The sequence below is a fragment of the Indicator indicator genome, chromosome 5 (assembly GCF_027791375.1).
Source record: "Indicator indicator isolate 239-I01 chromosome 5, UM_Iind_1.1, whole genome shotgun sequence".
NCBI classification, from domain to species: domain Eukaryota; kingdom Metazoa; phylum Chordata; class Aves; order Piciformes; family Indicatoridae; genus Indicator; species Indicator indicator.
In genome coordinates this window covers 17,057,686-17,083,223 of record NC_072014.1, presented here as the reverse complement: position 1 = coordinate 17,083,223, position 25,538 = coordinate 17,057,686, and the positions used below count along the sequence as shown (strand labels likewise).

The following is a 25,538-nucleotide window of genomic DNA, read 5'->3' as shown; positions in this document are numbered from 1 at the left end:
GTTTGGCTGGTCCTGGAAAAAAAAGATCTCAAACACTTTAGCATGAGTTATTCTATTCAATAACCTTTGGATGAGACATTCAAGAAGAAATCCTTATCTTGCTTTGGCATTTTTACAAGGGTAAATTAACTTAAACCAATAGAGGGACCGAAAGTAGAGCATATGGATGTAGAAAATGGCTATTGAAAGCTCTCTTGGGCTTCTGAAGGTAATCTTATAAGCTTTGGCTTCACAGGTACAACCACAACACTGCAGAACCTTAGAAATACAGGTAAGGCAGAATCAGGAAGGTCAAAGGTGGATCAGAGCAGGGAATTCTGTGGGGCAGCCTGGAGATGCAGCACAGAGGCCTCTCTCAGCTGCAGAAAGAGTAATGTATAGGAGATCATCATTTGTAGCCATCTTTAACATGGGACTTGCAAGCATGACAGAGTGAGTTGTTTCATCCTTTCCTCTGTTACTTCTGTCATAATGTTTTAAACTTCTCCAATGACCATTTCTATGTGTTTTTTCTAAAGCAAGTATTTATTTTTATTTATTTGAAGATTTTTCTGTAGTACTTGGCATAGTTGTATTTAGTACTGGCCTCCTTCCAGGACCTGAAGAAACTGCAAACGACTTCACATGATGACAAGAGAGAAACACCTCCCTGAAAGATTCCAAATGCCAACCTGCCTGGGCCAAATTTTATCTTTAGATGTGCCATCTTTTACCTGACAGTACTTAGTAAGGAAGTAATTTGGAGAGCTAGCTTGGGTTCATGGGAAGCTGTCAGATAAATATGATCCAAACAGGAATCCTCAGAAGCCATTCTGAAAAGGCAAATGACTGAATAGAAATATGGTTCAAACCACTGCTCTGCTATTTACAGGAAGTTTCTTCAGCTAGATAAGTTTGCACTGCCACCTAGCTTTGGAGAAACAGTACAAGCCAGGGGGAAAAAAAGGTATTTGCTCCCCAATACAACTGGAGAATGTACAACTTCTTCAGTAACTGAATTTATTGCAAGAGCAGTATGGCCTTTTTTGCTGTGCCTTTGATGTCCTTCTGAACTGCAAGGAGAAATGAATGTAATATGTGCATACACTTTGAAGCTGCACCATCTTAAGGGAATTAGCCTAAGACTCAAAAGCAAATGGAGTGCCTTCAACAAGCACTTTTGCTAATTGGGTGTTTGGTGCCATAAAAGACATATTGTCCACAGATTCTAAAGGTATTTGGGACCATTTTGTAATTTCCTTTCACTGTTTGATGCCAAAGATGTGGATTGTGCTGAAGTAAATTTTCTCTCTAAAATCTTCTGCAGTGTAAGGAAAAATGAATGTGTATATATCCTTTAAAAAAAAAAATCCCACCACAATAAAGTTGAAATATTTTCTTGACGTCTATGAAAATAGACACCTAATGCTTATCTTCCAAATGGCTTCAGTAAATTTTTGCACTTTAACAAAAATATCTTTGAACAGAAATTGATTTGATAACTATATACCTCAAGTACTGGAAGAAGCATTAACATTCTTTAGTACAAACAATGCAAAGAAGTGAAACTAAAGCATTTTATTTATCTTTGAAATGGTTTACATAAGTCAGTACATGTGATAATACTGCCTTGGAAATTGTACACTTCCTACTCTGATTTTATTACAAATGTGTAAATGTTGGCTGCCTATTCGTAGGCCATGAAGCAAAATTCAAGTAGCTTTTATAAACCAGGTTGACAAAAATGAATGTACAATGTCCTGCTGGTGGCAAGGTTATAAATTATCACTATTTCATTTTATTTAAAAAAAACTCCAACCAGTTAAGCACATGAATGCTACTTCTTCTGCAAGGTCAATTATTTTGTTAATGTTCAGTTATGTAATAAAACCAGGTAAATGTACTAGATGTAGCTGGAATCTCCTTCTTGGGCAACTTTAAGCAATTTAGTTTGAATTGTCTCAACATGTTAAAAGTACCTGATGTGATGTAGGACCGATTGTAATAGTTTACCAGGGGACTACTCACTGCGACTCGGAGAACAAGTATAAGCTGAAAGGAGAGGTTCCAACCCGATGTGAGGAAAACATCTTCCTCCTGAGGAGAGCCAGGCAGCTCGGAACAGGGGTGCAGAGAGGTTGTGTCACCTCCATCCTTGGAGGTTTCAAGGCCAGACTAGATGACGCTGTGAGCAGTCAGATCTGACCTTGTAACTAGATTCTCACATTGCAGGAGGTTTGTGTAGAGCCCTGCTAGGACCCCGTCTGGCCCAAAGAATGGTGTGACTCCAATCCTGCGCTGTAGCTACTCAATGCAGCACAGAGAGCAGAACTAGCTCTAAGATTCCTGTACAAGTTAATTGCCTATGAAGCAGGCATTTGATTGTCTGGCCAGGTTTGTCTGCAGAAGCTGTTATAAGACTTCCAACAAGTAACAGCTTATTCTGAGGAGACAAATAATCATCCGCAGTTCTGTAGGTGTGGATACATCTTTGACACATTTATCACAGGTAAGAATTTTTAACAAGTAGTTTTTAGAATAAAAATATAGTAGCTATAGCTCCTATGTATAAAGGCTTAGGCCCTGCATTTAGCACAGGCTCAAAGGACTGGATTTCACATTATACTCAACTGCTTTCTGAAGAAAACTTAAAGCAACTCGTTCAAGCCATGAGGCAATGCAGCTTTCATACCATTATTTGTCAAACACCTTCTGAATGATTCATAGACAAGTGACCAGGGAAATGTTCATTAGCCCCATGGTCCTGCAGACAGACAAACTTGTCAATCCTCTCCTGTTCATCATGGCAGAGAAAGCCAGTTCACAGAAAGAATATAGTCTTATTTTGTTATCATCCCAAATAATTGTATTAATAAATTACAAAAAGTCCTGTAAGGAAGTGATAATAATTCAAGACAAGTCTAAGTTATTTATCATAACCTTAGCAACACCAAAAACTATGCTGAGTGTCATTTCGGTTCTAGGTTGGATAAAATATTTTTTAAATATTTTTGTACAAAGAGTAGTCTTTAAAAATTTCAACCAGGAAAAGCCATGTAAAACAGCAGCATATTCTTTGGTACTACTTTTTGACTAGAAACAATTTGAAAGCAAATACATTAAGGCAACAGTGACACTGATAACTAGAAATAGCAGTACTTGATTAAGAAAATAAATCTAGATTTTGCCATCATTCTTCAGCATGAGGTTTCACCATACCTCCACCCACTGTTTGAACTGAGTTACCTGACAACATGGAGAGCTGCATAGCACTGGTAGCACAGACTTACCACTCTCTCAGACTGCATTTATTGCAGAAGCTAAAATAATGTTAAAGAAAAAAAAAATTCTTCAGATAGACACTTCTGAAACCTCACATTTTTAAGTTAACAATATAGTCAGTTTTAATTTTTTTCTTGTTAAGCATGGTAGTTTCTTTACAGTTAAATACAACCTGATAAAAAAATATACAATTTGATAGAAATTTAAAACCAGAAATATTACAAACAACCCAGTTAAGCACAACAATTGAACTCAGTGAAAGACTGGGGCTTTGGACAGCTGTGCATAGAGGTGAGAAAAAGATTCTTTAATACAGAACTTGCAGTATCTCCCTTCTATATGCAATTGCATGTTGCTTGGGAACTCTCCAGGTCATCAGTGTTCACTCCATAGAGACTGATCAGTTGAGGATGCACCCTGTGAAGTGTGGAAGTCAAACTTTTATCAGTTTCATTAAGGAAAGTCCATGTGAGTTGTAACAAACCTTTCCAAAGTTGGCAGTGGCCCAAACAACAGGAAAAGTACCAGGCTGGGCAGTGCATGACAGTACTATTCTTAGAGCCTTTACAAGTCCCAGTTTTGGCATCATCTGTGTTAAATACACACGTGTCACGTTTCTCACTGCAGTACTCAGCTGCTACAGGTGCACATCCATAAACACAGTACTGAGCCTTACCGAACATGAACTTCCGATGCTTCTTTCATTAGGTCTCCATCTATATTCCAAGGGTGATGTCCTTCTGCAGAAGCAGCATTCATACATGTATTGTCTTTGGCATCAAGCCCATTTCTAAGCCTTGGTTGTACTCTTACTTCTTGAACCGTGTAGGTCTCAACAAAGGGAAAATTAAACTAAAGCAAACACAGATATATATTAAATGAAGATGAAAGACATAGGCAGTAACTTGGCAACAAACTGGATTACTTGAAATAAAGAGCTTGCCCTTTTTTTTTTCTTAAATAAATGGGAACACTTAACTCAAGCTTTTACCACAAAGCATTATATAGTCCAGCTACCATTTATAGATTAACTTGCTATTTTTATCCCAAACAGTGCCTCAGAAAGAACAGTAGTGTCCCATTTGCATGTCAGACTTGTTCTATCTGGAAGCAAGGTGGTGTATTTTCATTATAAATGGCACACACTTTCTGAAAATGTGGAAGTCCAAGCAGACTTCTTCTGTGCTCTGTTCATCACAACCAGTAATCCTGTCCTAAACAAGGCTAGTGAGAATTCTAGTATATGGTCATCTTAAGTTTAAAGGAAGGTCCACCTCTCCTTGTCTGATTTCTAACTACAAAGGCAGAGATAAAAAGAAAGCCTTTCTTCAAAAGCATAACTGGAAAGCATAAATTATTTCCTAAATGTAGCTGTTTGTGCTATCACATGGAATTGTCAGCCACAGCTCGCCAAACTCTGACTGTTGATGCATTCAAAATTAACCTTCTTGTAAAAGTGATTTTGCATAATCCTGAAACATTTGAAGGCATTAGCAGTGTGCTTAGCCCATGCATCAGGTCTTTAAGACAGCAATAAAGCTCTTTTCTTCAGAGACAGAATAATGACCACAGTTTTGAAATGCAGTTCTGTAAACAGTCATGACTAAGTGGAATGCATACCTGCTAAAAATCAGTGATCAGAATCCACTGCTACCAGCACGGTGTGCAGTGATCTGCTGAAATTATGGACTTTACCTATTTCTGATAAAGAGTTGTCTGATGCTCCCCCCTGCCCCGAGTCTGTGTTCTTAATCCCTGTACTACACAAAATTTTAACACACCATGCATTTCCCTTATTGTGGTGAAAGGGCTTTATATCCATAAAACTATGGTACAACACAAATACAATTTAAACCACAACAGATGGGCTGAAATAGGCTAAGCAGTATTAGTCTAGCAGTTTAAAAAAAAAAAATCAGATAAAAAGGGGGCTAATGTATTCTGACAGGAAGAAGCTAAGTCTCCTTACGAGGATGCTAACATTAACACTTGCAGCATGTCTACCTTCATGATTAACTGTTCTTTTCGTAATCACCAGAAGGAAATTAACCATACCTGATTTCTTTCACTAGCATATCTTTTCAGATGTTTTATAAATTCTGTCCGAGAAGTATTTTGTACAAGAATAAGAGCCATGCTTCCGTTATTCAACCTGAAAAGCACACCAATTTAGTTCCCAAAAGAAGCATCATTAATTTGGAAATTCAGCAGGCTCTGTAATAGCCTGAATTAAAAAACAACAACCAAAAAACCACAAAAAAAAAAATCCACAACAAAAAACTCCAAACAACAAAAAAACCCCAACAAAACAAAACCACAAAAAAGCCCTACCTAAATTAATAGCCTCAATGTGTTATAAAATCTTGGCATAAAATCTTTATGCCAACTTGCCCTATAGATTGATAAAAACTCAGATTAGTTAGCTTTATAGCATGTACTGTAATAATAACCTTGTACTCCCTTATCAACATACATTATTTATTGAACGTACAACATATGATTTTTAAAACCCTGCCTTTCCACTTAACAGATTGTTTTTAAACATTGGGATCACAAATTTATCTTTTTGCTTTTATTTCCAGCAAAGTATAATGATTACCCTAAATGCTGAAAGGCAGAGCTTTACCAAGAAAGCCTTGCTGCATGCAAGCACATCCCTATCATATAACACACAGTGCAAATGGGTTCATTCACCTGCTCCGTTAACACCCATGGTGCCCTAACAAACATCCTGACAGTCAGCCATGCTGCTATTCAAACTCTTTTAGCAGTTCTCAGTACAGCTCTACTTACACATTTCACAAAGCACATAAAAGTTACAACTAAGGGAATTTTGTACAAGGTAAAGCAACCATACACTAGAGATTAATCAAGAAGAGACCCTACAGTGCAGATACTCCTCCACAGTCCTAGGTACCCAGCTGCTATTGATATTTTAGCATCTTTGAGAATTCAGGTCAGACAATGAGCCAGTGTCAGTTTGGAGACTCCTTAATGTAATTTTGCCTTGTTAGAGAGGCTAACATCATGAATCTCAATGCAATAATTCCTAAGTGTTGTTTTAAGTTACAGAAACAGATCAGTGTTCAACAAAAGTATCTGACAAACATGACAGTCACTGCTGAGATTGTATTCTGTAGCGAATATAGGATCTTCTGAATATATATGCATACATATATATACGTATTTTTATTCAACATATGTGCTTGGAAAATATATAAAGAATGTCTTTGAAGAGTACTTCCAGGCTACCACCATGGACCTCTTCCTGCTCACAGTTCTCTGGCTACTGACCAACTGCTTCAGGAATGTTCTCAGACTACGATACAGCACAATCTATGATGATAATTTTTATATAACCATCGAACAAGTCACCTGGCATAGCATTACTTTGCTGATTTAGAAACAGGGACAGTAAAATTGAAAAAGCTGCCTCATCCTATTTGCTGCAATACATTTGGCACCATGGCCTTTTGTCTTCAGAGATCGCTAAGAATTGTCATTAGATCTCTTGAAAGCCGAATGTGCAATGAAGCACAACATCTAGGCTGCAAGAAACAAATGTCCCACAAGGCTCACATAGTGCAGTTAAACATATCTTGAAACATTTCTGCAGTTTGGACTAGTGTAACTAGAGCTACAGGCAGCAAAGACTTCATGTCAAATGTCTTCACATGGCAAAAAAACACTTAGGGAAAATACGGCAGAGTGAAAAAAACTGAGTTTAGCTGATGCTTCCCTAATGGGTCTAGTGCAACGTTTATGTTTCCTAGAAAGCCTTACAGACAAGAAACCATGCGCTATAAGAAATGAAGCACCTGCCTGAAGAGTCTACTCTTCCTACCCTACTAACTGACTACACTCCTAAGATTATTTTCAAAAAGAAGCAGGGAAGAAAGGTGTCCTCATATACCAGGACAGCAGGATACACTGAGCTACTACACAGTGGGAGAAATGGACTTATTCAAACCTGTAGGCATATCTATTTTCATCTAATGATAATCCAATGAAACAGAACAGTCATTCCACAAACCTCTCTGAAAGCTGTTGGGGTTGTTTAAGAGAAAGAGATTGAGAGATGCTTCTGTGTTCTTGTCTGAGGGAGTGTTGATGTGTTTCACATACAGCTACAAAGTTTGTACTTACTGTTTTGCTTACTTGTCAAGTGGCTACACCAAGTGCAAATATTTATCATACAATAACTGTTTTGATCACCACAAAGCATGCTCTCAACAACAAGCTAAAGGCAAAATGTTTCAGTAACAACAGCTAGATAGATTACATAGATTTCCTAAAACCCCACATATAGAAGCTGCCTTTCCCAAGTTCAGGGGAATAAATAAATAAAGAGAAGAAGTGTGAAATTCAGTTTTTCGTAATGGGAGAAAGATTCATACTCCATTTTTGCTGGCTGTAAAGCAGAAGATGAGTGGCACCTTTACATATGAAAAAACAAAATGCAATCAAAAAACGAAGTTTCTGCATAGAGCCAAATCCTATGACAGATGACTGCTCGATGACTACTTCTTAAGCCAGACTTGCCAACTAATTTAATCACAGCAATTATCCACTCATTCTAGTTAGACTGCTTGACCTTATTTGCCTGATCCAAAAACTGATTACAATTCCTGGGATTATCAAGTCTGCTGCAGTCCATGCTCCCTCCCCCATTTCAGAGGAACTAGACTACCTAAACACAGGCTTGGAAAAGCCAAGGTCTTAAGGTAAGATGTCAGAATTTATAGACATGACTAATTCTCTAAACCCTTACTGACCTCGTATTAGGTGCCAAGCCTCTTGGTGCCATTGAACACAGACAAGGGATTGCCATGATGCTCACATTCAGGAAGTGACCCTGAATTTTGTGCCATTGATTCTTGCTACCTAAATATAACAGAGTAATTCTCTATTACTCCAGTTTAACCAGCCACAGTTAGCTTTTAAGCAATCATAAAAGCAAAACTTACCCTTTTTTTTAGTTTTCTCTTTCTTCTTTCTAAAAGGGTGGAAACACGCAAGTATAACAATTTAAAATCACCTTAGCACATTTAAATTACATCTGTTTTAGAAAAACAGTATGATATTAATGGATCTGAACAAGACAGTAATCCTAAGTGGTAGACTGCTTTGTAACAAATCCTCTGTAGTCTATAGGGAACATTTTACAAAGTGCACAAGTTTGCAGTTGTCAAAGTGTGTGTATATTTTTTTTTTAATTGTTTTACCAGATGATCAAATCTGAACAAAATTACGAATTTGTACAATTTCATCTTCAAAGACACATATTTTTCTCACTTTGGAATTGTTTGACTCAGTTTTACTTACCTGTCATTCTCATGAGGCTCTCCCTGTGCAGTTTGTACCGGTAGAAATGACAATTCACATTCCTCGGGCCTAGAAAAATACTGATATTTACTATAACATAAACCAATATTTTGACTGCTAGACAGATTTTTATCCAAATCCAAGGTGATTTGAAGAAAATGCTGAACATAACAAAATCTATCCTTTTTAACTTGTAAGAGGGATATACACCACATCTGAGTTAAACCTGCCCACAATCAAGAAATCAAGATAGCTAATTACTGTCGTCTGTATTTTCACCACAGTAACCACTGCATTTTCCTAAGGAAAATGAGAAGTAATAGAAAAATGTAACAGCTCATGGCATACTTGAGATCTGCCAATGTTTTGATAAAAGCAAAATCCTTCCGCTGATTGGCGGGCATCCAACGGTGTTTTTCAGCCAACGCTAGAGTCCTTGCACCAAAACCAAACATAGCTGAGAACCCAAACCGCAACAGCTTGCTTGGAGTACTGAAAGTACAGACATCCACTGGTTGAATATGTCCTAAAATTTCAAAGAGAAAGATCAGAAATTACAAACAACGTCTGTATTATTTCAAACAGAATACAAGTTACCATTTCTTTTTCATATAATTTAGTGTCAGGAAAAACTCTTCTTCCCTTAGGAAGTCAGATTTTACTAACATAAACCAGAATCAATCTAACTAAGACTCTATAATAAAGTTGCCATTTCAAAGAAAAGCACGCAGATACTTCAAAATGTTAAAAAAGTTATGGTGAAAACTCATCAGGCTGCTTCATAGGCTGCAAAGGGTCTTACTCAATTCTATCCAAATTTTCAACAATTACTATCAAAGAAAATGTAATATTGCTACCTAAACATTTGCAACCATATTTCACCAAATACTTGTAATGACTGAACACTGTACTGGAAGAGATGTGGGAACTCTTAAATATAGGTTTTACATGTATTTATATTTAGAGTTATAGAATTCAGACATCTAAATGTGTTCAAGATTGGGTATGTAATTTTTTTTTGGTCTTTTATAGCATTCTGTGTGGTTTCCATTGCAAAAAAACAGTTTTAGGTATTGACTGTAAAGGCCAATTACTATCTAAGAAACAGAACAAGGGATCTTCCACTGCTGACTGCAAGGTCTAGAAAACAAATACTCAAGATGGACCCATCCCCCATTATTATTTCTGCTTTTTTTTTTTTCCTTTTGACAAGGGGAAATGTTCTAAAGGAAAATTGCTTTGAGAGGAATACTAACATTTCTCAGCTAAGTATTTGCTATTCCCTAAGACCTGAAAATGAGGTTTGGACTAGCAAGCTCTTTTTTTCCTTTTAGCATCATTACATTTTCACATTCAAAAACCTATCTATCACGCAGACCAAATGGCAAGAGACACGGGTTTTTTCCACTAATAAAGCTTTCTTATAAAAGCCATTAGTATTTAAAAGAAATGCAGATGGGTTAAAAGGTGAATGATACTTTCTCATAAATAAGACAATGCTTTCCTGAGGTGGCCAGTCCTAACCACTTTAAGCTGAAAGTACTGTATATTTCTCTATTGTCTTCATCAGGTATATTAAATTAAAATAATCAATTGATCATGCAACCAGTCATTGCATCATAACACACACAGAGTAAGACTACCCACACAATCAAGTCAGGAAAAGATTGCATTTTACATTAAAAGAACATCAGTGACAGGGCATGAATATCAAAAATCAGACAGTATTCCATAGCAGATTTTAGTTACCAGAAAATGTAACAGTCCACAGCCATTGCTACTAAACAATACTCAAAGAATCACAACTTTTCCAGTACACAGATGATAGAAGCACCTGGGTTTAAAAGTCTTAAAATATAGTGGTAGAGTGTAGTGGCTATGCCTTTATTAAACCACTGCTTATGGTAAACTTCTAAATCCTGTTTCGTTACTTAAAAATCTGATAATTTCTGTAAAAATAGTTACCCAGTACAATGTGCAACGTTGCAGTCACTGCATGCTTAATACCACAGAGAGTGTGAGCCAAAATATTAGTAGTACCTGTAAAAGTGAACACAAAGTATTGTAAAATTAAGACAGAAAGAATTACAAGAGTCAAAAAAAAAAAAAAAAGTACATTTTTGGAATGAAGAAACCAAGACATTTACCAAAAGAAAAAAAAAAGCCTCCCCACAAATTTCTTAGTTTTGGTTAACAGCAGAAATGCTGAATAGTGCAAATTCAAACTTCCAGAGGTCTATAAAATCCTTTCTGCAAATTCATTCATCATGTACCAGACTGAAAAATTATTTTCATCCCAGAACTCTGCAGCCTTTCACATCACATTAGCAGTGGTCAAAAATACGAAATTTTCAAAGACTGATTACATAATGACAAAGCTTTTATTCAGGAGTATATGCTTTGATTTTTTTCAATAATTTCTCTAAGAATGTGTAAAATAACTTGGAATTGTGTCTCAGTATCTCACAGAGCACCTGTTACGTCCTTAGAGCACCTTAGTCTCCAAAAGCAATTCAGAATATTCCTAATGTAATGGGAAGCCATCATTATGTGAGAGAGAGGAGCTATAGGTAAGGTTCCCAAAGTTCCTACTATGTGAAGGAAACTGGCAACTTCAAAATCTAAATGCAAATCTTGGTGCTTTTTTCTCTCAAATTTCTCTAGATACACTAACAGAAGTCCAGCTTGTTAAGTTATTTATATCCAATAAAGTTTCAGTTATTTATATCCAATAATTTATATCTAACAACTCAACTAAAAGTAATTTGAACTTTCCTTTCTGTACAAGACCCATTAAAAAAGGCAACATTGTAGCTCTAAGTACCATTTACTATGCAAAATAGTGAGTTTTTCAATTAAGTGAACATAAAATAAGTTCTACAGGGAAAGTTCAGGAGAAAAAGAAAAAATTAAAATTGACCTAGAATGCAGTTCTTCACAGAGTAATACAAGTACATGCCCAACACCATTCCATATTCTAATAACTTATGAGATTTAACCTCTCGATCTAATTCTGTTTAACCAGTGAAGCTAAAGAAGCAGCTCTGAAATTCTCATATATTCCCTCAATCAAACTTTTGCATCTCTTATCATTTTTTTGGATACCTTTCCAAAACCAGAGGAAAACACATGCACAAGCAGTAGATCATTACAAGTCATGCAAATCCTGTTAATCCCCTGTAAACTGACAACAGGGAAGTTGTTATTACTCTGAAAATATTTTTTCTTGTCAGTGAAGGTCAATCTAATAGAAGAGCACAAGACAGAATATACTTCTACAGAGCAGGCTTGGCATGTCTTAGAACTGGGATTCCTCATTTAAGTAAGAGTAATTGATCAATACAGATGGCTCCAAGATAACAAATGACCAGAGCTGAAGTCAATACCAATCTTCATGCTGACTTTAATGAGAGTTAAATCTCATTCTTACTGAACAGGATAGGCACAAGTAATTGCATCCTTCTCTTAAATCTGTGGAGCTCATTAATGTCTGCAGAAGTAAACAAGGCAAAACCCCACCCTTTCATGGCAAGTTCTGTCTGTGTTCAAAGCCATGTACTGCACCCACGCTTCCACCAGCTGAATATCTAGAATTAGCACATTTTTGCAGTAGCAAGTACCATCATCTTCTCTAAAAAAAGTCTTAATACATGCCTAATAGTATTGTGATCCCAATACTGGCTGAATAATGCAGCTCATTGCCTCACTCCTATACAAGCAAGATGCCACAAACAACAACAAAATCCCACAAACAAACAAACCCCCAAACCTCACAGGGTAAAGCCAATGAAAATTGTCATACCAAAATCATTATAATACAAGCTTTGCTGATCTAAGTGGTGAATCAACCATGGTTTTAATCCCATTATTCATCTTCCCAAGTCATCTTTTTCTTCCCTAGGTAAGCTTAGTATATTATTTACCCATAACATGATGATTCCCCTTGAACACTGTCCTATTACTTCAGAGACTAATAACCTTCTTTGATGCTCACATACGGGCTTGCACCCCTCACAAATTACTTAAATCACATTTTTAGATCTCACTCCAACTACTCAATTCACTGTAAGAATGTTTCATCTATACAACTCCAGCCTCTCTCTCAGCAGCACTTTTTAAAATAGAAACAAAGAAGATTTTATCATTTCAAACCCACAATTTTGGTCAAAATATTAACCCATTTTCCTGACCCGTCTTCCCATGAAATGTGCAAAAGCATCACAGTAAGGACAAAGTATCTGCAGGTCATGTAAAGCATGACTGACCAAGGTACCAAACAGAAATTGTAGAGAAAAAAATTGTCCTTGGAAGTGTAAGCACTTCTGCAGTACAATTAACTTAATTAACCAGACAACATGAATATTCATAAGGCTGTTAATGTCTCCCCCATCCAAACAGATAAATGTGATGTAATGACTTCCTAGTCAAGCATAGCTAAAATTCTCATGAAAACTGCACCAACATTTTGGTTCTTTGCCTGACATATCACAGAAATTAACAGTCCTTCAGTAATATTTCATTTCTGAATTAATTGGAAATAATGAATTTATTGAAATGAATCATCTAGGACCAAAAGGTTCAATGCCATCAGATACAGAATGTCTCTTGTTCTGTAACAACTGGACAGATTTTTTAATGTCCTTCCAGTTTCCCCTCCCCTTTCTCCCATTTCCCTTCTGTACAGTTTCTTGGCAGTAGTTCCCATAGCAACAAACACTCTTGCTAATGGCCAGCAGTACAACTGCAGGCTTCCCCCCATCTCATCCATCTGATTTGGACCAGAATAAGGAAGTTCAGTAGAGTATTTTAGTGAAAACGCAGGCCCCTCTGGACCTTTCTCTTCAAGAGGTAAACTGTTTCAGGAGCAGTTCCTTCACATTATGTTGGCTGAAACTTCAAAATGCTGTCTTACAACTTACTAAAAGAAGATTTTAAGCCACTTAGATAATGCCACCCCTAATACAGTTTCTATTTTTACACATCTGGAGAGTCCTAGCAATTTGGCACAATGGATTTCTGGGAGAAAAAAAAAACAAATAACTGACCATTGAATTCCATCATACTTGTTCACATGTCTCAGGCTTATCTGTTTCCTAACTGACTACTATTTGGAGTATCAGTGATATGGAAATAAAATAAGCTAAAGATCACTTCTGAAGAACGTGTTAAGGACTTCTTCAAATTATCTTTCTATAAATCGTTCTCACCCTCTTTTAACAATCTATGAATTCCATGTAAAAAGGTGTGGAGCATTCTTTTGGGTTCACAAACGCATTTGATTATGACATAGTTGTCTCAAACTGAAGAAAGTGAGCACTAATGATGAGGCACAGGGACCTAAAGAAGCCCAAACAGCATGGAGTCAGGTGCTGCAGTGATTTTGCCTCAACCATTAAGATATTTACAGCAAGGGAACTGCTAAGAGATGGTCCAATTACCATACTAAAATTCATTTGCTTCATGACTTTGAGATTACTGTACCTTTGACCAAGGATTTTTAAACCTTGAAAAACAGGTAGTGCAATTTTTACAAGCAACTAGTCCGTGTCTTGATACCTCTTTTAGAAGTTGCAAAGAAAATCAGACCACTTAAAACCTGCTTGCTCAGTTCAGAAGCAAATTGCTCCCTTTTTTGTGAAAACTGAAAACAAGAATTTGCTGTTCACCCAGCTGCAGGAATTTTTTCCTCACTAGTTAAAAACGTCTGAGAAACTACTTCATGTAGTCACATCAACATCTACAGCAGAGGGTAGTGTCTATTGAAAAATACCTCTCCTCCCAAGGAGTAGTGATTCATACACCAGTCCAGAATCAACCCTGTCTGTATTAATTCTAGCTTAGCCTCCCTACCTGGCCTGAGTTATCCTCTGAGAAGAGCAAATACAAAAACTGGCAGAAGAAGGGAGACAAACCCATTCAAAATCCAAACAAAACAACCAAAAAACCACCACACCACAAGATGCAAATACAAGTTAATAAAAGAGCAAGGGATTTTTTCAAGAGAGATGCATACATTTCCAGGTCTGTAGCAGTAAATGAGAGAGAAAGGAGTTTTTTATGCACAGTGTTACACTTCTTTTTAATATAATCCACAAAGGGTATTCCTGACATACCATTTAAAAATAGAACCTAAGCATGAACCCAGCTGAGAATCCTGTCAAGAAAACTGGAAAGAGAAGTGAAATAGCATGGCTTGTAAGGACATTCAAGAAAACAGGGGTTTTATTTGGTATAATTTCTGGCAGCAAATAAGGGCAAAACTTGATCTTTGCATGGATCAGCTGAAAACTATTTTAGTTTTCTTCTCCTTGAGTTTTTTCCTCTAGGCAAAGAGCTCATCTGTGTCATTACTATAAATTATCATAATAATTTAAAGCCTAGTCATTTGTAATCAATCTAAATCACTAATTTTGGACATTTATTCAAGAGCACCAAGAACTGCCTTTAGTAGCCAAAACTGTACAACAGACTTAATGCAGATGGGCTTACAAAATGTAACAGTACCTTTAAGTCTCACCTGCTGGTATTAGTCCAAGAGGAACCGGTGCTTTAACAGGCTTTGCTATATAGTCTGTGTTTTTTCCAGCATCTATCTGGGCTTTAAGTAGTAGACCATGAGCAACTTCACTGGCAGATCCATCTCCACCAACACAAACTACCCTATTACAAAACAAAAATGCAAAACAGTTCAAAACAAACTCTTCCATAGCTGAGCAAGCAAGAAGGCAGTAGCTATCACACACGTTTTACATCATGCTATTTCAAACAGTGGAAAATCGTTCTTTCTTTAAGGACAAGCTAGGGCTTCACTGTCAGATCAGTGAATGTTAACTAGCAAGATATAAGCATCCTTATTTCTGCTTTCTTCTATATGAGTAGGAGTAAATATATTTAACTTACAAAGTATTTCTTACCTTATCAGACATTATGTACATGAACTGATCAGATGGAAGAGTTAAGCACATGCTGAAGTGCCTCAATGGAAAAGTTCTTTAGATCTTTCCATATTGACCCACACAAACATTCCAGTGTTTTTAAATTGCCCTTATGATAACAAGTCACCAAATATCACAATAAAAATAGAAATACTTGAAAACAGCTAATTCCAGACACTATGCAGGCAGTTGAGGGATTTATCAAGGTAGAAAACCGAAGTGCCAGCAATCCTTTGCATGAAGGTACTTAATCACTGCTTCTGGAGCATGTAATTAAACTCCCACCTGCTGTGGCTATAAAGAGGAATGCGTTTGTCTGTAAAAGCTCTGTTACAGCAAATGTTTTTTTTCTTTTCTTTCTTCCAGTTTTGTTTATTTAAGTAACTATTAAAGTGATTTTCCAAATTAGTAATGTTTGAAAGTTAGATGTTTTCAACATCAACATTTTTAAGATAAAAACAGTAATAGCACACTAAAAATATTTGTAATATAAATGTCAGGTTTACTTTATGAGGCACACACTTAAATATTTTTTCACATATCTAGGTGAATGCAGTTGCAAAACTATGTCAAATAATTCAACCACATAAAATGGGTGAGCTCTTTATTAAAAAAAAATCAACTTATTATGTTATTAAATGCTTACATTAAACTATCTCAGGTCCTTTAACATTTTCCTCCAGTTCCTATTATTATTTCCTAGCTATTTTTTAATTTCTAAATCTTTAGCAATGTTTCCTTTATATTGGCATAAAAGAGTATATAGCAAAAGTTCGGAGCACATTTTCTTTCTGCTCATAATCAAGAGTCATCTCCTGTCTTTTGTCTCATTTTGGGTTTAGATTGGTTTATTTCTAAGCCTAACAGTTTCTGCTACAGCACTAAAAACAGTTAATCTTTGTAGTATGATAAACTGCATATCTGGACTTGTGTGGATTGTCATCTGGGAATCAAACTTTTGAAAACAGGTGTATTTTCTCCTGTTTTGGGGATCTGTGTTTATTGTCACTGGAAATAGATGGAAAGTCCAAGGAGTAACATAAAAAATGCTGATAACTTTAGTATTTATTAATTTAGTATTAATCATCAAGAGTTGCCTTCTTGGTTGGAAATAGAGATATTGTCTGGAATCAGAGATTCCAAAGCTAGTCAGCAAGAATCTGCTACACATAAAGAGTAGGAAGTATTGAGCAAACAGAGGACTAAGGCTTCTTAGAGGAAGAAGCATCTCTCTAACCACAAGTCTGACCATCACACACAAGTGTTCTAACCCACTATTCACTAGAATCTGACTAACTTGGGCTACTCCTAACTATATCCAAAATACCTTTGGCTCCTGATTAGGGAAGAAATACTTGCATGTACATTGTGTCCTTGTACAAACAAGAACACGCAGCTGAGATAGCAGCATCACAAACACCCTCTATTTGTCATCAAGGTTTAGCCCCAAGGTGGAGGGGAAAAAAAGCACACTGCCAATCTGGAAAAGTAGCTACATTTACAGTATTGATTAGAAAAAAAAGTGAATATATGAGATACATGACATGTTTATAACTAAAACATAGCAGTATTGCTTACAGAAAGCACTGATATACAACCTTCCAATTAACTACTGCAAATCACAAGCTTCAATTTGCTTCATATACTGATTAACATGTAAGGGGCCATAACTTTCTGAAATTCAAGATTAGATATTGTACACTGCTATACTGCTTGCCTACTGTAATAAATAAAAAACTCTAGTGTCTTACCCTTTAGGACCATTTGAGTGGATAAAGTGAAACACAAGGCACTTGTGCCATTCTTGCAAATACAGAGATCGAAGCTTTCATGAGGCATGTTTAAGAAACCTTCATGTTTATTTGTCATTTTTTATATCTGTAAGCAAGTAATAAAAACCAAATTGTCTAATGAGAACTAATTTTCTCAGGCTCACTATCTATGTGAAACAGAGCAACTCATTACATATCTACTAGCACAGTGTTGGTTGGAATACAAATGAAAAATAATGCGATGAGGTTTACTAACATTCCTCGTCACTACCCAACTTACCCATCAAATGCCTGGAGTTCACATTCTTTAAGCACCGAGAGAGCATGCCCTTCATATTCAGTCACTGTGAAAAATCACATTGTTTAATTATCAGAAGATAAAATTTAAAGGGTTTAAATTGTTGCCCTTCTAACAGAAGAGACATACAGTAATTCAGATTGAATTTTTTTCTCAAATTATTAAATGCATTAGAAGTGTGGAAAGGTATGGTTTACAGTTATGATAGCTAGAAAGCAAGACATATTAAACTCAGTTTATATCAGACATATGGGTTTTTAGTTCATTTACATTCAGAGGTTTAGAAAAGATGTTTGTTGCATCAAAATGCAAGTTTTAGCATTGACACTGTTGGTGAACTTCAGGAAAATGTAAGCATATACTCAGTTAAGACTGAATTATTTCAGTATCAATCAAATTTAATTGCCTTTGTGTTAGGATATGCAAATTGCTAAATCAAAAATATGAGGAGTTAGACACAGAAGTATGAATTCAAGCCAAATACCACCAACAACAGAATATAACACACAGAGGAAGGTGGCACAAGTGTACACCAGAGTTCACAGCCTCTGGAGGAAATGAATCTGTCACTCTACATTGATGTCTCTGTGTTTGTTGATATCCTATGTAGTACTTTAAATGCCAGTGAAGACAGGATAAACTGGCATACTACAGATGGCACAAAGCATCCTAACTACATTTAGCATTTTCTAGGCCAGCTTTGCCAGAAGAGACAGCCCAGCTGCAGCCACCCATCAAAGATTTTTGCTGACTGACATGACACTTGCAGATGGATTTTTTGTGTAAGAATGTGCATCATTATATGCAAAATTACATTAATCTTTCATGCTTGTCTGTCCTTGGTGCTAGCATAGTTCGAGGCTTTTCTCCAGTGTTTCTAAACACTGCTAAAATTATTAGTCTTGGTGTCTAAAATAATCATTCCATATCCATACCTGCTATAACAGTATTTCTACAGATTATTCAAATGCTGCTTTCAGGAACTGAAAACACAATTCTCTCTCCTTATATATATATGTATATTTATATACACACACACAAGAATGTGTCTATTTGTTTGGGTTTTTTTAATTACAAAAAAAGTGACATTTTTGCACTTTTCACTAAACAGCCTTGTATCAGTATTTAATTTCAAAATCTTCCAAACAGTATTAGCATAGTTCTAGTGTATGATGTTTTGGAAATTCTTAATTAAAACATAGTTAATTTGATTATATCAAAAGCAAAGAATTATCATTTTGCTACACAAATGCCTATCACTGTAATAGCTTTCAGGAATTACCTACAGAATTTATTTTCATGCAGGACCTCTTTGGAAGATCGAAGCACAATATTTAAGCTATTGTACTCAGTTTTGGTTTTACACATGGGGACTTTGATCATTGTTTGTAGACTGTGAAAAAAAGTGACCAATAAAACTGCACATCATGCAAAAATGCAGAAAAGTTTGCATACCTTACGATTTTTTAACTGTGAGAGAAGCTCTTCCCATGAAAACAGAGAGTTGGTTACCAGGTTAATGCCTTTTTAAATGAACACGACAACGTTTAGAAAGTTATGAGTATATTCTAATCAAAATGGCACAGCAAATAAGACTTGGTTTTTTAAAAGAAAACATGCTCAGTGGTTTCCTAATGTATGTAAGCTGTATTTACTATTACAAAATTAATTCACTCAAAGAAGGGCATGAAAATAGAGAACTCATGTCTACAGAGGAATCAGTAAAGGCAGTGAAATTGACTAGTGTTAGCCAGATAGACAGGGACTCCCATCCTCTTTGCATCTAATAGCTTAAGTCTGGAAATTATATAGAAGGACTACTATAAGGCTTAACACTGGCAATAATTCCAAGAAATTTAAAATTTGATGAGAAAATGACAGATGTATGCAGCACCTACTTTGAAACACTGAGACAAAAAGGTAATGAAAAAATGCCATTTTCCCGGGGGGAAAAAAAAAAAATCATGAAAACATCGAAACATTTATCAAGTAGAAAAGCAAAAAAATTAAACTCCAACATAGACATTAAAAGGCCATGTCTAAAAAGTTTTCTGCAGGCTTGAAAACTTCCAGATGGACACATAGAATTTGTTCCAATAGGGGGAAAAAAGCTCGAAGTTTGGATACTTCTCCCCTGTTCCAATTCAAGGGAAAAAAACAAAACAACCAAACACAAAACCAAAAAAACCCACGCAAATTCTTGCAAGAGGAAGAAAAGGCTTCTTTCACAATTTGAGAAGGATTCAGATAAGAATATTCTCACAGAAGTATTCTTTAATGCTTTTTTCAACCATTTCTAATGCAGTTTTCATTTTTCAGGGTCATTTTGTTCCAAATTTGTAAATTCCAGCATACATTGGGTAAGAGCATTCTGAAAGAAAGGCGTTGATGGTGTACATCTTTTGAACAGAGCTACACATCCTCCAAACATCCTAACACCCTATGTCCTATAGCAAACAAGAAACTACAGGTTCAGTCCTCACATACAGAAAAAGCAACATAGAATTAATTCAATACTTCAAAACATGGAACACTTTCATATGACACATATAAATGCTGGCATTTATGCCACAGACTAATGTCAATTATAAACCCATGTTATTTTGTCCAGTTCTCAATTGCTCTCTTTTCCCTTGTGATTCTGGCCTAAAAATGTGGTGTTGCCTGAACATCCAAGTTCTAATTGTGCATTAACAGAAGCAGAAGAGTCAAAACTAAGAAGAGAAGTGAGACAGGCTAGAAGTCTGCTGGGGTTATTTTTATTATTGTTTATTTATTTTTAATTTAGTATGTGTAAGATTTTGCAAGATACTAATATATGTCTAAAATACTAGCTCCACTTATCACTATTTGCTAGTACTTGTAGGTATCCCCACCATGGAGAAAGTTTTTCTTGAACTGGGTTTTTAAGAGTCACCTTTCTTCTCCTAATATCCATGGCCCAACTGCAGCACACAAGATTGCCAAAACACTTCAAATTGTATAAAGACCTGGTTTTAAGTATTGCTTGGCCTTAGAGTTAAAGTAACTTAACTTAAAGTACCATTTCAGTCTTTTCTTCAGCACTTTCAGTGATACCTCCTATTTTCTACTGTGTTAAACACTTCAGAAATATGTTTATTCCACGTAACAAAAATAACCCATAAACCCAACCAAACAATCTACTGTTTGAGATCTCTGGTTAATTCCATTTAAATTAATACAGCTGTAGTGCACAAAGCAATTGGGGAGGGGAAAAAAAATAATATCCACCAAATTTAAAGCTAATTGGAGAAAGTAAAGGCTGTTTCAGAACTCATTTACATACATGCTTTTTGACTCAATATATCCTTGGGTAAGAGAAAATAACTCCATTCTAACTTTCTAAACAATGAAAAAGAAAGTTTATTCCAACAGAAGTTACAACGAAGAATGAGATCTGGCAAGCTTGGTCACATGGGAAGCCACAGCTAGCTATCAAAATACAAGATTGGATGAGGAGAGTTCTGTCTTTCAGCACTCCGTTGTCAACGCTTGTTGTTTGGTTGGGATTTTTTTAAGTTACCTGCAAGTCTGGTACTGTGGATGCACTCAAAGTCACTTTAGAAGTTCAAATTTGCTTGTAAGATTTTTGTGTACAATGAATTTTAAGCTTTAAATAATTGTATGTTAAAAAGGCTAAAAGTAAACTATCTTCAGAGTATAAATTGTATTAAAGCCTTCAGCTTTTATTACCTAATACACCTTTTCACACTACTACCTATGTAAATATTGGCCACGTTTCAAAAATGCAGTAACAGCAAAATGCACACCACAACTTCACAAAATCCAAAACAATTCTGGGAGGGGAAAAAAAAAAATCTGTTCGATTTACTTGAAATGAGACAGTTATACCAGAATATGAGACCAGTAGACAGGACTTGCACTCTCAATTCACTAGCACCATTCCCTATCTTTTTAAATTTTATTTCTGTTTTTAATGGCCTACTTAATTGTTCAGTTCTCTGTTAGCATTTAAAACTGCAATGCAGTTTTCTTATTCTGCCTGTAGGAGGAGTGTTAGGCAGCTAATAAGCACAACAGTATTTGGACATTGCCAAAATAACCTTATTTTAAGTATAAGCCATTAATCTGGCTAAAACCATGTTTCTTTTCAAAATTAAAAAAAAAAAAACAACAAAAACTCTCAAACTTTAAACTCAATTAGGAAAAAAGTTTAAATTCAATTAGGAAAAAAGTTTTTAAAGCCACTACAAATTCTATTCATACTTTATATCAAATGCTATCAATTAATCTAAAAACACCTATTGATACAGATTTGTTGATGAGTTCAGCTTCAGGATTTCAGGTGACATCACATAGCTAAAAATGTAAACTTACACATATTAATGAGAATGCTGTACTTAGAGTTTAACAAGGTTATGTTCACAGTAAAGATAAAAGGAAAAACTAATCAGTAATGAATAAGAAGGTACTTTTCTTTAAATGGTTGTACAAAGTAACAAGTAATTTAAAATTATGACAGTCAGGCTTGCATGGCAAACAAGGCTTAGTACAATTTCTAAGAACACAGCATTATTATTAATCTGTTTATAATAGCATCTGTGTCTTGCAGGTGAAAAATAGGTCTATGGGAATCAAAACTTAAAGCTGGAGGCATTCCTTTATCAGTTAAGGGAAGTTAAGAAATTATCACTACAGAATCCTAACAATCTTTTCACACTTATGCATCTTTAATCTTCAATTGATTTTACTTTAAATTGTGGCTTAAGTAATTAAAAAATACATAGTTACAGGTAATAAAATTAGCAAACATTTATTGCATTATGATATCCTTGTGCCTAAATTAGATTTGCTCAGAATGATTTTTGGCATGCAAAACCCAAACTAGTTATGATTTCGCAAGTTGAAGGGACAACTCTAGGCTGAGCCCTCTGTCTTATAATTTAAGCTGGAATTGATTATTTTGCAAGCCTATTAAAACAGACATAGGGAAAAAGAATTTTTGGTGTTAAAGTGCCTTGCACCAGAGTTTACACTTCATATGGACACGAAATGCATAATACAACATTAACAGTATATTAAAGGACATTGTGATACTATGGATAAAATATATATACATATTATGATTGAGAAATATGATTTCTCTGTAAACTTGGGGGGAGAGGGTTAGGACCAAATTTGATGCAGTACAATTTCAGTCTCTTAACATAAGGGGACAGAAATAATGATGAGGCCATTCATATTTTACTGTTTTAAGAAAATTCATTGTTTCCCTGTTCAATTTCCTATTAAAAAAAAATCAATCAAATGAAACAGCCAAAGGAAAAATTCAGGACATGAAGTAGAACTCTGGCAGAAATTAGTGTCTTAAATCCAAACCTGCTACCAGGAACCCATCATTTGGCAGAAGGCAGCATCACTACAACATCAGAGTGGCACCTTCACGTTCTCTAGACACCAAGCTATGCCCACATGTCTTGTGAGAACCACCCTTGTCATGACAGAACTTAATCACTTAGGCTTCCAGGTCATCCCCAAAACTGAGTCAGAATCCAGAAATAAAGTGTCCTTTGGATAAGCCCCTTATGGTATGATGTCAGGCCAATATATGTTGTCAGAAGTAATATTTAAGGCATGTGTTTGTCAAAACGCAGGAAAAACTCTCAGCTAGCATATGCAAGACTGTCAGACATATAATGCTTCTTTCTTTTTATAGAGTAAAAATATAAATATGTATATTGCTAAGCATTGAAAGCTATAGAGGAAAATATTCAAAGAATAATGGAATTGCACCATTTTTTGACAAAATGAAAACATATTGCATTAACTCCAGTTCTAAATGCACTACTTGGCAGCAAAGCAAACAAGGATTTAGCAGTACATTCAAATTGTCTTGCTATTACTTAAGTAATAGTTTCACAATGGATTAAACTATGTTTTTGAAGCAACTTACCTGTGACATCTGTTTTGATGTCAGCAAGCTTAAAAAGAGGTGCAACTTGCTCATAATAAACATGACTGGCTTCTTTTTTGTGACTCCTTGGATTAACAAACACTTTTAAGGATTTTGGTCTACTTTGAAAGCCTAAAAACACAAAACATTGATGATTACACACAGCACAGCCATTTTTACAGCTCAAATGAATTTTTAGTATTAGAATCATTACAGTACTTTAACAGGATATTTTCAAAAAAAATTATTTTCTTCTTGGATCACTTTTGTGTGTAAAGGTAATAAACAGTAGAAATTAACCACAGATTAACCAAAACATTATAGGAGTCAGAGGAAAAAAGAATTTAAAATGTCATAACTTAGTTAAACCCTGATACAAGAGCAGGGTGAATACGGAGAAGCTAAGACAGGGCAACAAAATAACAGCTTTTTTTTTTTTTAAGTCAAAAATAAAAAACCCAAAACATACCCTTTTTTGAATGCAATATAAAAGACTTTCAGCAGACCTACAACAATACCCAAAGCAGCTGATACTACAATCCAATACTTTTGTTTTCTGACACAGCAAATCAAACAGTGCAAAGTTAAGTTTAGGTCCTTGAAATAATGAACTCTGAGCAAACAACGCTGAGAAACACTGATACACAAACTTGCACATTCGTCTTATGAAATAATGTTCTTATTTGGAATATGGCATTTTGTTGAACAGTAAATAATCTGTAATAAAACAATAACATTGCTTTTCACTTTCTCACCTGGAATCTCTACAACTGTCACAATTCAGTGAGGCTGATTTGCTACTAAAAGCAAGTGGTGACATGCAATACTTCCGTTTCTTTGGTAACTATTTAAAATACATGATTTGAACAATTTTGTATTCAATTAATTCATTTAACTTCTACATTTTATTTTAGTATCAGGTTAGACTGTCACTTTCTTAGCTAAACAAAATCTAGAATATCTGGCAAGCATACTGCTTTCAATATTCAAGAACATTAGTAGTAGTCACAACTGCAAAAGGAACACACAAGTTCCTGACCCATGTAGGCTGTTACTTCAATTTCTACAGGCTCATGTGCCTCCAGCTGGACTTCTTGAAGTTCTTCCCACTTACTCTGTCTTCCAAAACCGAACAGGAACTTATTAATGCTTATAAATATCTAAGGGGCAAACGTCAAGAGGATGGGTCTTTTCAGTGGTGCCCAGTGGCAAGACGAGGGGCAACAGGCGCAAACTGGAACACACGAACTTCCAACTGAACGTGAGAAAAAACTTCTTCACTTTAAGGGTGACAGAGCACTGGAACAGGCTGCCCAGAGAGGTTATGGAGTCTCCTTCTCTGGAGATAGTTAGCAGGGACTAGATGAACTCCTGAGGTCCCTTCCAACCTCCACCATTCTGTGGTTCTATGCAGAGTTCCTCAGAGAAATTATAGCTAAATACTGGTTTAGCATCAAAGGGGAATATATTCCTTAAAATCAAAATGTAACAATTACAAAGATTCCACAGATTATTTTTCCACTTATTTAAATACATCAAAGAACCTGGAAATTAAAACTAGCACTTTATCTAGTTTATGTTAATATATCTTAGGATATTTCTTAAAGACAATGAAGGAAAATACTGGATCAGTTTGCGGCTATAAGCTGAAAGCAGACATAAGAAACAAGATTTCTAATTGTATTTATGGCAAAATGTTACATGCAGTGCCATGACACTGCACAGCAAATTAATCCTAATGAATCCTTAATGCCTGATGAATCCTGAATGCCTTCAGTAACAAGTCTTAGCATATATATTAAAAATATCTTCTTCAAAAAGGAGATTAAAAAAAAAAAAAACAACAAACTAGGGAAGTTTGTGAGAACAGCAGATGTTCTGGAGGGCAGGGCTGTCATTTACAAGGTCCTTGATTACTTACAAGAAAGGACTAACAAAAGCCTCAAGGTGTTCAATAAAGACAAGCATGAAATCCACCACCTGGCCCAGCAAAACCCTAGCAGTGTAGAGTG

At 35.7% G+C, this 25,538-nt stretch overlaps 1 protein-coding gene across 1 annotated transcript in view; it reads right to left on the bottom strand.

Annotated features, from left to right (window-relative positions):
* Nucleotides 1-3,596: 3,596 nt before the first annotated feature.
* Nucleotides 3,597-25,538, bottom strand: part of CERKL (ceramide kinase like) — a 51,632-nt gene continuing 29,690 nt past the window's right edge. Inside the window, exons 3-13 of the mRNA XM_054380967.1 lie at nucleotides 23,527-23,658; nucleotides 17,574-17,637; nucleotides 15,104-15,246; nucleotides 10,552-10,626; nucleotides 8,935-9,112; nucleotides 8,587-8,655; nucleotides 8,229-8,257; nucleotides 8,037-8,145; nucleotides 5,317-5,413; nucleotides 3,938-4,113; nucleotides 3,597-3,678 (exon numbers count right to left, since the gene is read on the bottom strand). Of these exons, the coding sequence (XP_054236942.1) occupies nucleotides 3,597-3,678; nucleotides 3,938-4,113; nucleotides 5,317-5,413; nucleotides 8,037-8,145; nucleotides 8,229-8,257; nucleotides 8,587-8,655; nucleotides 8,935-9,112; nucleotides 10,552-10,626; nucleotides 15,104-15,246; nucleotides 17,574-17,637; nucleotides 23,527-23,658 (1,154 nt within the window). The remainder of the gene's footprint in view (nucleotides 3,679-3,937; nucleotides 4,114-5,316; nucleotides 5,414-8,036; nucleotides 8,146-8,228; nucleotides 8,258-8,586; nucleotides 8,656-8,934; nucleotides 9,113-10,551; nucleotides 10,627-15,103; nucleotides 15,247-17,573; nucleotides 17,638-23,526; nucleotides 23,659-25,538) is intronic.